This window comes from Alligator mississippiensis, chromosome 13, assembly GCF_030867095.1.
Source record: "Alligator mississippiensis isolate rAllMis1 chromosome 13, rAllMis1, whole genome shotgun sequence".
NCBI classification, from domain to species: domain Eukaryota; kingdom Metazoa; phylum Chordata; order Crocodylia; family Alligatoridae; genus Alligator; species Alligator mississippiensis.
The window spans coordinates 7148048-7166411 of NC_081836.1; the positions used below are offsets into that span (position 1 = coordinate 7148048).

The 18364-nt window shown below is 38.4% G+C and overlaps 1 protein-coding gene across 8 annotated transcripts in view; it reads right to left on the reverse strand.

The window, feature by feature from the left end:
• The window catches only part of VPS13D (vacuolar protein sorting 13 homolog D), a 189632-nt gene that overhangs the window by 126451 nt on the left and 44817 nt on the right, over positions 1-18364 (reverse strand). For all 8 annotated transcript variants that reach the window (XM_019476110.2, XM_059716348.1, XM_059716349.1 and 5 more), the window contains 12 exons: positions 16845-17073; positions 14971-15181; positions 12361-12532; positions 11002-11114; positions 10040-10249; positions 7032-7297; positions 6691-6824; positions 4774-4929; positions 3861-4086; positions 3024-3098; positions 2215-2418; positions 229-318 (listed from right to left, as the gene is read on the reverse strand). In XM_019476110.2, the coding sequence (XP_019331655.1) occupies positions 229-318; positions 2215-2418; positions 3024-3098; positions 3861-4086; positions 4774-4929; positions 6691-6824; positions 7032-7297; positions 10040-10249; positions 11002-11114; positions 12361-12532; positions 14971-15181; positions 16845-17073 (2086 nt within the window). The remainder of the gene's footprint in view (positions 1-228; positions 319-2214; positions 2419-3023; positions 3099-3860; positions 4087-4773; positions 4930-6690; positions 6825-7031; positions 7298-10039; positions 10250-11001; positions 11115-12360; positions 12533-14970; positions 15182-16844; positions 17074-18364) is intronic.

An 18364-nucleotide genomic window follows, 5' to 3' on the forward strand; every position in this document is an offset into this window, starting at 1 on the left:
ATGGAAAGCAAACATGATATTTGTGTCAACGCTAACCCTTTAAATTTCTGTTATATGCATTCAAATTAAGCTTTTCTTCTTCTTTACAGACCACATGCTGATGCAGCAACCCTCCCCTACCCCCTTACATACATTTTATGTTGAGTGAAGTCCAGACTACTAAAGTATGCAAAACTGCTTTCCAAATCCTACAATAATAATATATACATGGATATATTTTATATTTACCCGAAAGCTCACGGTTATAATAATCTCCAGAGAGTGTAAAATGAGCATAGCCTTCAGGGTTGGCTCTCACATGCTGGAGAAAATTCAAACCTGTAACAGAAGTGAACATTATACTACTGCAAGAGAAGTATGACTGAGGCCTTCCTTCAAGGAGACATTCACAAGAAATGGATAGGTTTTTTTCTGAATAGTATAAAAATATCTAACAGTGCTTTTTAAACAAAATAACAAGCTGTACAAATAATTCTTTTTTGCACTGAAGCACTCCAGGGTTCAAATCACGACAAGTACGCCATTATGCACAGAAAGAAGCAGACATGGTCCTGACCTCTGACTTTTAACCTGCATTTGGTATCTCCTACAAGCGCAAAAAGAATCTCATTACTGTCAAGTTGCCAGGTATATTTAAACCGAAACTGATAACATATACAACTCCAGTAAATCATTAAGAAATTCCTCGATTCCCATAAAGACATCAAAACCAAAAACCACTATGATTCAGATACAAAACCTCTGTGACCAGAGAGCTGTTAAATTTCAGGGGCAAGTGAGCAATTTCTTGGGTCAAGCACGGACAAAAAAAAAAGTAAGGCAGGCCCCTGGTAAACTGTGAGAGCAGACTGCTCGCCAACGGTCCAGCAGCAATACAAAAAACTGTTTGCATCTGACTGCAATCTTTCCATTCCCTTTTTCAACTATCATGAACTTAGTAACACTGTTGCATCCAAATACCATGAATAAATGTCCTCTGAACATAACTAGGAACATTGAATTTCAATCATCACAAATCATTTTTCTCTATCTTTAATCTATCTTGCAGGTTGCTGGTGCTAGAAGTCTGGTGCAACAGAAGACAAGGAAAACAAAACGAAACGGTAGTCGCCACAAGATAATTTTAAGGTCCAGTATCTCTTGAAGTTCGAGAGCTAGTTAGGGAGACCAGCCCAAATGCTATCAGTGCCTATAAACTTCCCAAAGTTCTGTCCTGGACCAGTGATCAGAAAGCAAATAAACATTATAAACCCTGCAAGGTAATATCCCAAAGGATTTAATTACAAGTTATTTTAAATGTGGAAAATGTTCTTTTCTCTTTCCTCTGTGCAATCTACATATAAAAATACTTGAGTAGCTTTTGCCAGAAGTCTAGGTAGAGAGTGATCCAGCTTCCTTCCTTAATAAAGGCTTAATTATCTACCTCTTAATAGAACACGGCCTCCCACATCCTTCTGTCAGACTTTATATTAGAGAACCTACTAATGCAAACAGAAAATTAACAGGGGAAGAAAACCTATATTAAAATCACCCTGACTCCTTGGCTTTTATTCAAAGGTGGGCTGTGCTTAGTGAACACCAAATCACTTTTTCACAAAGAATGCATTTTGAGTTCAGAAACAGGAAGGAGGGAAGGCAGCAAAATGGGGAGTAGTAACTTCCAATGCCCTTGTTCACTGTTTAACACAAACAGCCCTGTATTAGACTTACACACAGCCCTGATCTGTATTAGACCCGACCAGTACCCAGACTAACACCATTTCACATTCACCACCCATTCTTCGGCTACACAGCGAACATATTTGTTCAATTATATTTACTTTGCAGAGAAAGTACACAAAAAATATTCTTTTAAAAAAATCTTTCTGGTGCTACCAGACTGAAATGCAGACTAGGAACATATCCAGCAACGGGCACAGGATTCTTTAAAATCAGAAATCAGCAATTGGCCAGATCTGGGCTGTTGGGCCACTGGATCCAGCCATGGATCTGGTGGCTTCAGAGGACATTCAAGCACTGAAGTACTCTGCTACCTGACTGCAGCATGGGCAGAGAAAAAAAAATCAGCTTCAGTAGCAGTGGCGGCCAGGTTTTAACGTCAGTCTGCCTCGGACCCAAACCGGGTCTTTCTGGTCCACTGCTAGAAAACGTTGCCAACCACTGTTTCAATCACATAAGTGATTAAAAAGACAATTAAGCAAGCAAGAAACTCACGTGAAAAGGTTAACTCGGCCAAAGGGACATCACAGTCCATGCAGTCATCAATAAAACAAATGCATATGCTTTCTGCTTTAATCTCCACTCCAGAAACAAACTGAACCGGCACAGCTCCCTGGCTATCTCGACGAGAGGCTGGTGAGATGGATTTCAAAGGTTCGGCATTCTTAAACAACCAACTTGCTGCTTTTTTCAACTGGCCTTAAAAGATAAGAAAAGAAAAAAAACACCAAAAAAACCCATTTACTTAATATGTGTTTGATGGAAAAAGTATTTATATAAAGCAATTCCCTATAAAACCCAAAAACAAATGGCTAAAGTGGTGTTTAATGTCAGGAAAATAAGGAAAGTTACAATTACGAAATAACTTCATATTCATGAAGACCATCGTTATTCTTTAGGGGGCAATACAGCATTTTGTTGGATTAAAATCTGAGTACCTGTAAACGAGGAGGATAATCCATATACAACTACAGCAAAACAGTGATCAGTGTTGAGAGATTGCTACAGCAGGGTAGAGTAGTATATAATGTTTAAAGTGAGACATTTTGCTTCTCTGAATAATCTTTTAAATCAACAAACACACGAGAGAGAACACAGTTCAAAATATAAATAGTAACAGGGCATAAAATAAAAGTATTTGAAGGAGGTATATATGAACCATATTTTGGTGACAGAAGGGTAGAAGACTAGGTAGAGGGCACCTGTCTACATCTCAAGTAACTGCTAGTCTGACTGTTCCACTGTAGCAAGACAGGAAACCATGATCAAAACTAAAACTACATATAAAACAGATCTGAAATTACCTTGGCAAATTAAAAGTGCTTTGCGACAGTCATCCATGCTAAATCCCAGTTCCTGAAGTCGAGCCAGCTGTACCTCTGTAATTAAGTCAAGCATTAGTCTCTATAAAGTAGTTGCTTTACCTGTCTTTATTTTAAAAATGTGATGTCCTCTTGTTTAAAAATGGATCTAATTCTGAGAGCCCCAAGTACTTCTATTTAAAATACATACCTATATTAAGGATTCAGGGATATTTCAGTCCAAACAGCACAACTTGTTTAATGTTTTGTATTTTAGACCAGGCTAAAAATCAACTGCCTTAGGCATAAGAATAGGCACTTAATTACAGTTTGGACTAACTGTTCTTGGATCCATATGTTAAACCCTTTCATGCAGTGAAAGATTCCTCATCTATTTTCAGTTCTATTTTGCCTAAATAACAGTGAAGAAGGTATAGCCATTTTCATTCTTGTGTATCAGGTTATTTTTGGCAATATTTTTGGCACCCATAAAAGCTTGCTAGTGGAGTGGGGAAGGCCAATGTTTCATTTACTTAAACCATTTAAAGTAACATCACTCCCCTTGTACTGTTTCTTACCTAAGCATTACTGCATCCTGCTACTGTATCAAGATAGGCAATACTGATTCAAGTCAAGTATAAACTAAAATTGAGTAATCTACTTTCATAACAGAAGCAGACTGACTATCTAACAATATCACATGCATACCTAAACTGATGAAATACAGATTTCATACAACCAAGCTACAAGCATCTGTTGTTAAACATTACATCCAGCTTTTCTCACAGAAGTCTCCTTAAAGCATGGAAAATGGTTTTGGTCTAATAGTTAAAGGCATACCAAGAACAGGATCCAATGTGTGTTTAGATGCCTCTTTGCTTTCAAATGTTGATAAGGTCTCATTTGCCCAAGATGAACTGGAAAGATTACTAGCAGCACTCTCAGCATCTGAGATGGAAGAGTCAGGCACGGCAGCACTAGTTTGCTGAGGGATGGACTTTGCAATGGCCAAAAACAGCTGGACATCATTGTAAGACAGTCTGATGTTCAATGCTTGCAACTGAATCTAAACAAAACAAAAACTGGTATGATTAAAGTTTTAAGTTACCATTTTTATTCTATTTGTGTAATTTTTGCATACTGTATCTTGTAGCAACACGTTTCTAGCAGGAAAGCTACAATAGATGAGATGGTTAAAACTGCCAAGTTTCTGTAATTAACCAATAACGCATAAATTTTAGAAGGCCTCAAGGCCAACAACTAAAGGATGAACCATTTGTGCATGCAGAAGATCTTTCAGTAAGGAAGAAGTTTGGTACCATTTATTTTAAAATCTCAAACCAGGTGGACTGTTTGCTTGCTTGCTTAAAGGGAAAAATAATATCTCTAAATGTATTTTTTAACAAGCCATGATAACAGGCAGACTTACAAAAGAAAGTACTGTAAGATATGATCATACACTAGAAAGTTACCATTGGGAATCTAAGTCACAGCTTTGTGTTTTTGCAGTAATGGATTTTTGCTGTTGTTGTTCTTCTCTTTAATAAATGTATCTAATAATTAAAAAACACCATGAGAAATCACTCCTCTCTCACCACCAAAATAATGTCCATGTGCCTGTTTCTCTATTTATTTTAAAGAATTGCCTTATCCTTTTCTTAGCTATGTGAAAAAGCACCATTTTGGAGTCTCCAGCATCAGCCTAAACCATTTTTAGGTTGACAATTTTTTTCATTTATTTTCTTGGTAATACCTCTAGAACTGGTGGAAAATCCTCACTATTGAAGGCATCCAGCAATCCTGAACCACTTGGGTATGCAGAATTCCCAATCAGTTCCATCTGAATTTGTACAGGATCAATTATGGACAGTGCAGTGTCTTGCTCATTTCCCAAGCGGCATGAAAACACCTAAAACGATTGAAAGGTGGAGGAGTTAGGGGGGGAAAAAGGGAAAGAAAAATCAAAAAAGACTGCACATACAGGGTATTTTTCTGCTACTGCTGCCACAGCGAACCTTTCAAAGTCTTCTGGGAATCACCATTTAGAAAGGGAACAAGCAGATGAAACAAACCAAGAAAGCTTTCCCAATGTATTATTGTTAAGAAACCCCTTTCCTATTACTTCATCCTTAAATTCACTGACACGGTTTTGTAAAAATGTATGTCATACAAACTAAGGTCTTTGTCAAACTGTCAATTAAATACTTTTGTGTAAATTTAGGAAAAGGTATTCGACTGAGGCTCTTACACCAGTGGTTCTCAATCCTTTTAGACTCATGGCACCCCTTGGAAAATGCTAACTCTAAACTTTCACTCATTTTTTGATTACAAAAAAAGTAATAGAGCAATTCCTTTGCAAAAACTCAGAAAGACAACCACAAACCAGAAAGTTTTTGATGCTGGATTCCTATTTGAAATCTCTGAGTTAATTTTGTAAATCATTTCTGCACACCTAACAGGGGTGTCATTGCACAGCACCTTGCAGAACCCTCAAAAGGATCAAAGCATCCCAGGGTGCCACAGCACCCTGGTTGAGAGTCACTGCCTCGGACATTTATGTCATCCACAAAACATAACAGACTGGCAAGGCAGGCTTCCCCACAGTGCTTCACCCGCACTTGAGAAAAAGCTATCATTTCTGAGAATGGAGGACAAGGAACAGTAGACTGGATCAGTCTTCATTACCCATTCACTTCTCAGACCCTCCTGAAAACATCAGTACATTATTCAATTATTCTTAATTGCAGTGGTAGCTTTTTTGTTGATGGATAAAATAGATGGAAAAACAGATTTCAAGCATGCCATTATAAAGCCATCAGATACTAATTATCACTCCTGAGCTGGAGTTGAATTGATGGCCTGAAGGAGAAAGGCTTTCATTTAGCACTCAATTTAGTGTTTCAGTATTTTTATCATTATCACAAAGGAAACTATTAGACTGACGTGGACTTTCTTTTCAGACTTCAAATCTGAAAATCTCAAATACTTCATCAAGTACCATTTGTAAGATGAATAAATGGAAATTTTTCAAAAATGTTCTGAAGTGCAACCACAGAGTCGGGGACCCTCATTTTGAGGGATCAAACACCAAGCTTTAAATCCAAAGGGTGTTTTTTATTCCATGGTGGATAGTTAGACTTAGTGCTACTGCATGACTAATAACTTCCATCCATATTAAAAGAAGTTAACATGAAGATTAAAGATACACGAGTTAAATGTTACACATTGTGCACGTACACAAGTTATAATACACATTGTTGCTCAGAAGTAACATTTTCACAAGCACAACTTAATTTTATCAAAGGCATTGCCCAGAATGTTGTCTCCAACCTGGAAAAAAAAATAGTCGAGCAGTTTCATTTCAGATATCGGGGCTATGTAAGTTAAAGTATGGAGGCCAAGTCACTTAGAAAAATATACTTGACTAACAGTGTTCTGAAGTTTTAACTAATTACTTGAATGTGGTGGCAGAAGCAAAGCAGAAACCATTTTTGTATTACCGTGAGACTGAGGAAATCTGACAAAGTCAGAAAAAAGTCTGGAAAAACAGACCGAACGGCAAAGTATTCCACTGTGAAATCTTTCATATTTAGGTTTTAACAGGGCACATTACTGAACTGACCGAGTGTTTAACTAAACGCTTTATAAAACCAGAATTGTTTCTTCTTACCTCAATACCAAAAAAGCTGCCAGAGAAAGGACGATCCAGCAATTTGGGCTTGTAAGTGAGAACAGTAGTCCCTTTCAGAATAATTGCACTGGTATCAAAGCATGACATGTCCTCAACCACCACAAATTCAGTGCCTAACCAAAATAAATGGCACATACTTAAGCATGAAAGAAACATTATTTTTAAACATTTTTTAAGAGAGCAATAGAGGTTTTTTATCATCTGCTCCTCTACCACCTGATATTTTATTGCTTCAACATTATTCTGTTATATTTAAACAGGAGAGCTCCTAATGGCAAACTGCCTATTCTTTATGTATGCAGAAAGCAGCATGTATTTACCTGTTACATTAATCCTGACTTCCAGCTGCTTTTCATTAGACGCCTGGAGTGAAGAACGTTTTGTAACTACTCCACTCTTCACTGCTTTTGGAAGGACAGTCATTTCACTGCTGTAACTGCGCTGTTGGGAAGGTGTGACAGTGTCCTGCTTTTTAAAATCACTTGGAGTATGTAGAAAGTCATGAACAAGGAACAGCCAATCAAAGATTAAAAACACGCGGAGGTTGTTCAGAACAACTGTGAAGCAGGAGGAATCCTTAGTAGATCTAGTCAAAGAGAAAGAAGACCTTTCAGAATATGCCTCAAATTCTCTTGCCAGTTCTGGCACCTAACCTTCCACACTGATATTAAATTCCCAGGGTAGCGAGTAATATTAATTTATCTCGTGCAAATATAATTAACTTGCAAATGGTCTTTTGCAATTCTTAAGAGATTCTACAGCTCTTTGAAAAACCTAGGCGTGTCAGCTTACTGTGCGCACACAAACCTGAGACGAAAGACCAAAAGACTTTTCATGCCATCAAAATACACAAGGAACAAAAAACTTAACAGAAGAGCCAAAATGTCCTCATATACTATATAGTCACTCTGAAAAACAGTCCGTACTCATGTTATAGATGATGTTAACTTTTAGAATATAATGTTACTTTTTGACATCTGTTCAGTATCAAATTTGGGTGTTATCGTATATGAAAATTTCAACCTAGCTCAGTGCCTCTCAAAAGGACTGGACATATAGCAGGTCTCCTCTCACACCCTGACTGCATTTCATATCACAGGCGGGTTCTCTGTCACTTGAAAAAAAATAAATTCTACCCTTAGAGAACTTTTAGCAACACATTTTGAATATCTGATCAGAGAGATAAAAAAATCTGACTTCATCATCTGGAATGCCCATCGTGGTTTGGTCATTTTAACTGGAAAAATATTACAAGCATTCAAATGCCATGAATCAATTTTTATATCAGACACAGTCTAAACAATAAAAATCCCTAGAGAGCTGTAATTCCTCTGTGAGATGCAATGTCTATGTACTATTTCCTATGTTAAATCCTTTAACCTTCCTTGGCTTTCTGGAATACTAACAATGGCAGAAGCCACTATAACACTATCAGCAGTCTCGCAAGAGATTCTGTCTAGTGCCAAGTATATACTCAGCACTAAAAAAAAGTATAATTTGCCTGTCTCTGTCCCCATGCTGTGAAACATTTTTAATTAAAACTAAAATTCCTGAAATATCAAAACATGTTTCCTATAACATGATCTGACCAAAGCTAAAGATCTTAATACGAAAAATACCCTCTGATCCATCTAAATGGCAGGTTAAGAACAGACAAACAAATTATACCATGTTAAAAGTGGGCTTGCTGCAGGCCAGCTGCTCTGCGGTGGCTATTGTGTGTGTTCTCTCTCATCCTGTAGTAAGCCGAACTGAAACCATAATTTAATTCTGGTTTCAAACGCAGGTGAGCTGCCTCAGTTTAGCTTTCACTTAAAATGGGATGCAGTACAGGAGCAAACATACAAAGCAGTGGAGCAGCTGAAGCATCGTAAATCTTCCCCTGCTTTTAACGCAATATTTGTTTGTTTATGCCCTTAGGGTCCAGTTAGTCTCCCTTGAAAACCTCCGAAATAACTGTGCTTGCTAAAGAGCTATGGCTATTCTAACTTAAATAGGTAAGACGGTCAAATGTTGTTGATCCACCTTGTTTTCCACGTACACAGTTATAATGCAATGAATTGCTTGAACCTGTACAGTAGATTTATACAGATTTCTATTACAGTCTTATAAAAAGAACAAGCTATCAAAAAAGCTTGTGCATCAGAAACTGAACTAAAATATAACATACTTCACTGCTCTTGAGACTTTCAGAAGATCTCAAAGCATTTCACGAACAAGTGAATTGCACAACATTTGTACAGAGAGATCATACAAATTTTTACAAAGACTGAAAGAGATGGAGGTCAAGTGACCTGTCTTTGCCCAATTTCAGACAATATGTCTGTCTGGAACCAGGCACAATACATCATAAGAGTGTTGCTTCTCTACCCACTTCACTAAATCAGCCAGATCAGCGGTTGGCAACCTTTTTAGGCTGGGGCCCAGAGATAGTTCAAGTCACAGGCGAGTGAGTAGGTGCTATGACCCAGCCACTGCGGGTGCTTCTCCCCACAGTGGTACGAGAAAGTGACTGCTGCTAAAGCCTTATAATTAGGATGCTCTCAAGCATTCAAGGAGGATTAGATGAGCAAAATCTACAGGAATACTGTCCTTTTGCAGCAGGAAGCACAGCAATTGTGTTTTGTAGACAAGGCATCTTTTTTTTTTTTATATATAATTTCACTCCCAGGAAAGAAGCAAGAGTGACATCTACTGGAAATTTATTTTAACTGGTGCATAACATATGAATAATTTAAAATAAAGCTGTAACAGACTAAAGGCTTCAAAATAGGTAGGCGATTCTTTTTTTAAAGCAATTAAACAGTACAAGCATGTATCTGAATTTGTAAGGAAGAAGTAATACTGCTGCCATCTAACAAAGGGTGGGGGATTGATAAATATAACTTATAACACTGAATCATTAGTTAAAGGTAGGACTGCTAGACAGAAAACAAACAGGTTGGTTAAATTCGACTGCACACCTCTTCATCCATTCATACAAATCCAGTTGACGCAGTACTGAAAACCTGACTTTACCAAAGTCAGTGAGATCCCAACAGGGCCAGGATTTCACCCCAAGTCATATACAATGGTTCATCAGAGCCTATGCCTTTAGCTATAATCAATGCATATATACTTGCAGATTTCAAACTAAGTATTTATACAGGTAACAAGGAGATTTAAGAAACAACTTTGGGTTCATTACTTATGTTATTACGAAACTATTGCATTAAAGCCAGAGATATTGGATAAGTAATTGCCTATTGTAGGCACTTATTTTTCCAAAATCCATTTCATATCCTGACATCTTACAAAAGGAAAAAAAAAAGGTCCTAAGTTCACTTACCTGAAATGCAACTCAATCTGTATTGCTCCTTGATTAGCAGTGTTCCTTGATGACTGAAAAATGCAGTTGAATACATTGGGTACACTGAGAGTACTCTTCTGTCCAGGATATCGAGTGTCAAAGGCCATCATAGAATGGGAAACCAGGTTTACAGATTTTGCTTGATTTGAAAAACTCTCAAAAAGCAGCTTGGATTTCTTGAAGTCAAACCTGACACACAAAAGCAAAGAAAATAGTTAATCTAGGACTCTTCCAAACCATTTTTCTCCTATCAGTCATTTGGATTGTTTATATTAAACCCATGTAGAAAACACAACCAAAGGATTTTTTTTGTGAAAACTTGAAGAATACCAGCATCAGCTACAAACATTGTCACTACTATATTGCTCATCTGCATAAATATTACAATTAATGGTAGTTCATAACAATAGAGAATAGAGGTAATTTTAAATGAAAACAATTCAAGCAATGTCTAATTCATTTAACATTACTGAAATACAGTTGCCTACAACGTAGGTGGTCTAGGCAGACATATAATAAGCACACTGCATAGGCATATCAAAGACAGAAGCGGAGAGGATATGTAAGGTGAAAACCCAGAGCCAACCTCTGTACCGTAAACTGCCTATATTGCATTTGTTCTGAAAGGATAAAGGCACGAGTAGCTCACCCATGATTTGAACCTGTCAGGTTGCCAGGAGTCCTGAAAATTCACACCTAGTGGGGTTAGGGCACTTTTGATGGCTCCAACTTTGTAGGCCAACTTAACTATTAAATGATGGTCTTTAGTAGCAAAATGGTCCTGTTACACGAAACCTTGTAATTCAGACTGCCTTCAGCTTATGCATACTGTACGCATATTTAAGGTGTTAAATATTTCAATAAGATATAATTCTTTAAAAACTTTCACACAAATGGAACATTAAAAGAGTTATTACTTTAAAATGCTGCTACAGTCATACCGAGCTAATGAGCTGCGTCCATCTTTTCCTTTTGGATCCATCAGTTCCAGACTCACGTTGACCATGTCTATGAGGAAAGTCATAGAGGTATACACTTCACCACTCAGCACAGTCTGAAAATAGGACATCAAGGTTATTTCCAATCTTTGATTTTAGGATTTCCTAATGAACATTTATGTCCTCTAGCTTTTCCTCAATTGAGTTTTATTAACATACACCAGAAAAAATATATTTCAGTACTATAACCAAAAGCTAGAATAAATGTAATCAGTTTCCAGGACAGTGCTGGCTAGCATGTTTAAAAGGACAACGTCAAATTGTTCCAAGTACCTTCTATCAGGACCTCCCTCCTTTTTGTTACCTACGCAACATGTTTATTTCTTAATACAGTACTCTTCGTGCCAGATGTTTCATCAAACCCGGAAAGGACAACAGGTTAGTATCATGGGGACTTCGCCAATTGGTTGTAAAATCAGGGCATGCTACATGTTTTCTAGAACATAATCATAAAATGTGGCTTTGTCTCCCTGGAAGACAGGGGATAACTGTGCCATGGAACAGTAATACATAGAATCCCTCCCCTCTACTCCCAAAGTTGAAAGAAGAAATAATGAAGTCAGCAGCAATTCCTCCCCAAAAATAGGGGCAAAGGCATATTGGGCACCTATACATGTGCCGTACCTCTGCTCCAACATATGCTAATTAGCACACATTAGAGCAGACTCAATTAATCTAACTTAGCTTGAATAGATCAGACAGTCAAATGTTGTTAATCCATCTTGTTTTCCATGTACACAGTTATAATACAATAAATGAATCAAGTCTGCTGCAGCATGCCAATTAGCACACTGCAGCAGCCTCTGCGCCGCATGTATTCAGCATCCCTGCGTTTCAAAATGGCAGCAGGGCCGCTTCAACTAAAGTTCATTGAGTCCCGCTTTAATTAAAGTGCATCCCCCGCTCCACTCTGGAGTGTGTGTAGAGATGCTCATTCATTCCACCCAGTCTTGCTGCATTTGATGCTGGGCCTTACAGACAGGAAATATTCAGGACCCTGCCACAAAATGCCTAAACAAAAGGAAGTTACCAATACAGTAACTGGTTATGTTGTGACAAAACTGATAAAAACATGCTTCCTTCTTTATACTTTTAATTGACTTGGAATTCCCAAAATATATCAACACAGAGAGCTTTATAACCTGTCACTGTTCAGCTGAGAAAAATCTTCCTCCTAACAGTAAAACTCAGTTTGTCATTTAACAAAGCATAGGAAAAGATTTCTGTGTATATTCTTAACCAAACAGAACTCAAATTCTATATGGAAACATTTAAGTTACATAAAGTCACAGTTTCACTCACATGAATTCTTGGATCCTGCAAATCATAGGGTCTCATGAACTCTTCCGTAGGTTCCCCAAGGTTGTTCTCTAATAGCCCTCGAATCAGTTTATATTTGCTCAAATCCAGGGAGCAATGGACTGATGACAGATTACCATGAATTGATATGTCTGGGACTGCATGACTTATCTCCCTGCAAAAAGAAAAAAAACAGGTTGGAAAAAAAACCCTTTCAACTGTAATATTTCCTGCACTGGAATGCAAACACACCACCTAATATAGACAGAAAGAATTCCATCTCATGGACTGAACTGCAGCATTTATGGATAAAAGATAAAGCAGAAAATATGGATTGCAAGGGTACGTAAAAAACTGGGAGATAATCTTTACACGTCAGAAATGGCAACAAATTAAGTGAGAAATCACTGGCCCGTTGATTCCATTAAAAAGTAAAATTTTCAAAAGCACAAAAGTAACTTGGGTGTTTAAATCCCACTGAAAGTCAGTGGCTGTGTGTAGACTAAATGAGGGGCATGTGTGCACGACACTTTAAAGCGGGTTCAATGCTGTTGCACCGTTTTAATGGTGTTGGTGTTTGCATGCGTCGGCAGTGTATTCCACAGTAATTCCAGCCACTGTAACAAATTCAGCGGCATACTGCGCCATAAATGACTTAGGGCATAGCAAAAACTCCTCTGAGGAATTTTAGTTTGCTGCCCTACAGCTGCAGAGCAAAGCATCGGGCTCTGTACAGCTCAGGGGCTCTGCAGGCAGCCTGTGCAGGCAGTCTGGCAGCAGCCCAGGAAGGCAGGCTCTGCCCAAGTTCTTTTTCTTTTCCCGCGCTGCTGGAGCCTGCCTGCATTTCTGAGCTGTGCAAGGACCCAGTGCTTCCCTTGGCGGCTGCGATGCCCCCCAGGACCACCCGAGCCAGATGCCTGCTGGCGGATGCCACCTAGGGGGGCTGCTGCTACCACAGAGGGAAGCACCAGTCCCACCCAGCAGCCCAGGGACTGCTCCACGTGGCAGCTCGCCCTCTCCTCCCTGCTGCCAGAGAGGCAGGTAAGTTCAGGTGTGTGCATGACATGAGGATTTAAAGGACCCTTAATTGAAGCAGTGTTTTTAAAAACCCACCACTTCAAATTTAGGGCCCCTGTTTGGTCTATATATGCCTATTGGGTCTTTAGCATGTCAGGCAATTCTGAAAATTTTACTCATAAATTTTCAAGTATCAAAGTTATTGAATACTTTTAAAAATCAGTGTTTTTCAACCTTTTTTCATTTGCAGTCCCCTAAAAAATTCAAATGGAGGTACAAACTCCTTTGAAAATTTGAAACGGAGACGTAGGCCCCTTGGATTTGTACGTGTGGGTATTCACATACTTTTGATTGATCACAGTTATCTCTTGTGGAGCCCTTATACACAGTCTGTGGACCACAAAGGGTCTATGGACCGCAGAGTGAAAACCACTGTTCTAGATAAATATTAAAAAAAAAAAGAGGAACACATGCAAAGCTCATTTATGTTTATTAAAACACTACAGCATAACAGCATCCACCTTGTATCCTTAACCATGTCTACAGTTTAGGGAGGAAGTTGCTATAGCATGTTAGGCTTGGGACAGAGGCAGACCACCAGAAGGTTGGAGGTGAATGGGAACTCTTACATGGAATAATTTCTAAATGGCCCTACACTGGCTGCTGCTGAAAGCTCTTTCCTTCTCAGAAGTCCTTCTCGATACTTCCTGACCATTTCCACTCAGTCTAAAAGCTATGTGATAGAAGACGTGGTGCACTAAAACCAGGGGTGGGCAAAATGCAGCCCGGGGTCCAGATGCAGCCTGCCAGGCCATTCTATCTGGCCTGTGGGACCCCTAAAAAATGTGGAAAATTAATATTAATCTGCCCTGAGCTGCCTGTCATGCGGCCCTCGATGGCTTTCCGAAACTCAGTAAGAGGCCCTCTGCCCAAAACAATTGCCCGCCCCTGATTAAGACAGTAGACCATAGGGAAACTGGAGCAAGCAGCCTTGAAATGGCAGAGGAAGAGAATAATTTAAAACTCTTTTGGTGGAAAAATAAAGTTAATAAGGTCAATCTAAGAGTAGAGGTCCTGCTGATGGGCAAAAGGAGAAAAGGAAAGTCTTACACCCCTGAACATAGAAACTTCCGTAAAAGAAAGTATACCCAGCTTTAAAGCTCTTAAACTGTGCTTAGGACTTTTGGTACCGATTTTCATGACACTTTTGCACAGTGGTTTTCTAAGATGGCACATATGGTTCCAAATTCAGTCAATGGCAACTGCAAACACTCAATACCTCTGGAAATGAAGGATCTTATTTAGGTGCCTCCAAGTGGATTGAGGAGTTAAATTCTTGGCGTCTAAATTTGAAGTTTCTTAACTGTATGCAAAGTATGTATAATGTTAAATGCTTCTTATTATAGTAACTTAACCTATAGCCTCTGAGAGTTCTCTCACATGAGTGGGAATATTTAAAAATGCTAATAAAAAAAGGACAGGTAAAAAAGTACTTTGAAGAGGATTAAACCAGATTAAAGTAATTCAAACACAGGAGAGTGTATTTACGATATCCGCATTCAGTCACAAGTATGAAATTATCCAGATTAAACTCACTTGTCCAAGTTTCTCTCTACTTTCAGTTTCAGTCGAAAAGGTTCCGTTAGGAGGCTTCCTCCCGCCTGCCTGACAAAGTAGGAAGGGAAGATGAGATCTGTACCGGTGTTCTCCACAGCCTTAGAACCCTCCCTGGGATATCTTTCTGCAGCAAAGATGTCCATGTCCTGCAGATCAACCACAATGCAGTCCAGCAGGCAGACATGATCCTCTGTAAGTACATGCAAAAGATTGGTATATTAAACAAGATGAAGCATTCATAATGGAATCACCGACTTTGATAGTATTATAGAAAGAACTCAGTTGTTTTTAGGTTCTTATGCCACATTTGTCACTTCAATATCTGCTGTATATAACACATTCATTCATAAGTAAGTGCCACCCACCACGTTCCTCAATTCTGTGGCTGCTGAAAGTGTTGTGCAATCTACACCAGGCTGCAGGACCGTGACTCAAAACATCACTTTTTCCTTGAAATATGAGGTTAGATTCTAAGTTACAAATGTAATCTGGATCACATAGCATTATTTTTCTGAAGGCATGGCCAGAGGAAACAATTAAACTGACTATGCTTCAAGCTGAACCACTGTAATTGCATGTCCACTCCATCCTGCAATATGCAGAAGTTAAATCACAGGAACATAACAGTTGTTTCATTATAGGGTAATTGTGCCAGTTAAGCTTCCACTTATTGTGGGATAGAAGCCCACGCAAAAACATTCTGCCACCCAGCTCAGCCTTCTACCTAACAGATCAGCTGACACATCATCCTAAAAAGTTCCTCCCTTTTAAACAGGTTTATCGTTGGTCCACGCCTGATTTAGCAGAGTCTGGATTTAAAAAAACCCCAAAAAAACAGTTCTGAGAGTTGTAAACTGTCAAGCTCCATCGCAGTGTTAAGAAGTCTGAAATCTAAATACAATACCACAAACATAAACATCATTAAATATTTCATTAACAGTCATTTAAAGCCCAATCTATATCTTTACACTCTTCAATGGTGGCTGTATTGGACACCCTTCATGCTCTCACACATGAACCTGAAATGCCTGTTACTCAGCCACAAAAACTGTATGTAGCACACGAATTTGCGCGTTTTCTACCTTTAGTTTAAGATCTCTTTTGAGAAAAATCTTTATTTAAGCCAGTGCAAGTGGCAAAGATTTTTTGTGGGTGATCTCTTTTACTGGATGAACTGTATGGTTGGGATTGTTTTAGATAAGCTTTCAGCTGTAGAGTATTTGTTTGTTTAGCTTATCATCATGTTCCTTGAGTGTCTCTCTCTCTCCAGTCCTCTGACTCAATGATGCTATTTTACATTAAGATGGTATTTATTACAAGGTGTGCTGCAAAGGAAAAAATGGCCCATACTTCATTTCATGCATGAAAAGCCATAAATAAAGTCTCCAAATTATGAGGAAACTGTGACCAGTGAGTTTTCCAAAGAAGTAAAAAAAATAAAATGACAGGTCAGTGAGCTCAGCATATTTCAATCAAAATATCTTGGGTTAAAAAAAAAAAACAAAAAACCCTTTCCTGAGTGCAAGGTACGGTTCTGAAGGAAACATGCTGGGATCCCTGACAGCTCTGCCCCAAAGCTGGAGACACAGGAGCCTCCTACAGCTGCTCAGCAAAATAGACATTTCTCATCAATCTACTGCCCATAAAATTCATGGAGCAGCTGCAGGGTTCAGAAAGCTTCCAGTGTGCCAGGAAATTAAAAAAAAAAAAGAGTCCTGAGAACTTAAAACTTGCTTTTTGATGATATTTACATGCCTTGCAAGTTATATCTTAATTAAAGTAAAACTGAACTTCAACAATTTATATTAAAAGGAGGAAAAATTATGTAGGCTACTCTATTCTCTGGCACATACCTGGACTATCAGGGATTGGTACAACAGGCGATTTGGGCTGTTGTCCTTGCTGCTTACTCAGTGCATTTAGCACAGGCTCATTTTTAAGCTTCATAATGTTGGTTCCAGAAGATGATTTCATGAATAGCCCTTCTGTCAGGTTTAGCAGACCCCTGGGTTCATCTGTGCTTGTAACTTTCTTCATGCCATGCTTCGGGGTTCCCAGAGGTGAAGAAAATTGAGCAGAATCCTGCAAAAGAAAGGAAAACAATGGTTAATTGCAGCGATTTAAAATACAGTTATAAACTTACTTATTAAGGAAGCAATACAGTAAAAGGCACAAGGGTTGAAGTGGTGATGCAACTGCTACCCATAAACAGAAGTCACCGATTTAAACAAGAGAATTTATATTAAAAAAATTGCAAAATGCAGTGTCACATAAAAGCATATGAGCTCTTCTTCTGTTTTTGAAAAAAGCTTATTAGCACTTTTTGCTTAAGACAAGGTACACATTATAAATGCAGAAACATTAATGATGAAAGGTCTACACTGAGGAGCCTATTCTGAAAACAGTTTAAGGGAAAATATACATATTTCATTATGGAGATCATTATTAGGGGCTGCATTTTAGAGGTTTTGATCGAGCTATGGCTGAAATTAGGCAATGTCTACTTGCATACATACATCTTATGGTCAATTTATGTCCTAGATATTTTGCAGGACATTACTCACTACTGCAGCATGATGATTACTGCAGCTTTATGTATATTTTTAAATGGCAGAGTAACTCCTTTTCAATCTTCTTCTGCTGAGGACAACTAAGAACAGCAATTGCTACAAGATCATAATTTAGATATACAGAAATGCTTATCAGGATGCCTTTCATACATTTTAGGCACCTCTGACATAAGATAAAAAACACACTGAAAGTACAGCAAAACGAATAATACAGAAATGAAAATCTCCTTGTCCCTGGAAGTTTGCTGGCTTTAAAGTTACACTGGGGGTATATGGTATGTTTGCGGACCAGGGGGAGAAGGAGAACAAAGCTATGTTTGTGTGCACGCTCGTGTGCTTAGAATCAACCTGTTTCTTCCACACGTTCACTGAAGAGAGAAAAAAACCAAAACAAACATATTTCACCCGCACAATGTTTGTTCTATTAAGCTATTTTTTTCTATTAAGCTACACAAAAAGGGGTTTGTGTAGTTTCATTCATTAGTTTGGGGGGGGTTACTTTTAGCAACGTGAAAACAAACTAAAAGTTGCATCAAAATTAAAGGATTTTCCCCCTGAAATACTTGAGTACTTCACGTTGAACATAAATGGTGGTTATAAGCCTTTGGTATGCCTCAAACACAATTCAAAGTCATCTTTAATTGCGTTTCCGCTCCCCCAGTTCACCTCTACTACATTTACCTGAGCTAATTAAGTCTTGTCTTATCCCCATTTCCTTCTTTATTCTTGAACCCTTCTCTCTTCCTGCAGTATCACTCGTAGATTTAAAATGGTTAATTTTGGTACTCTATTCCTGATGTTAC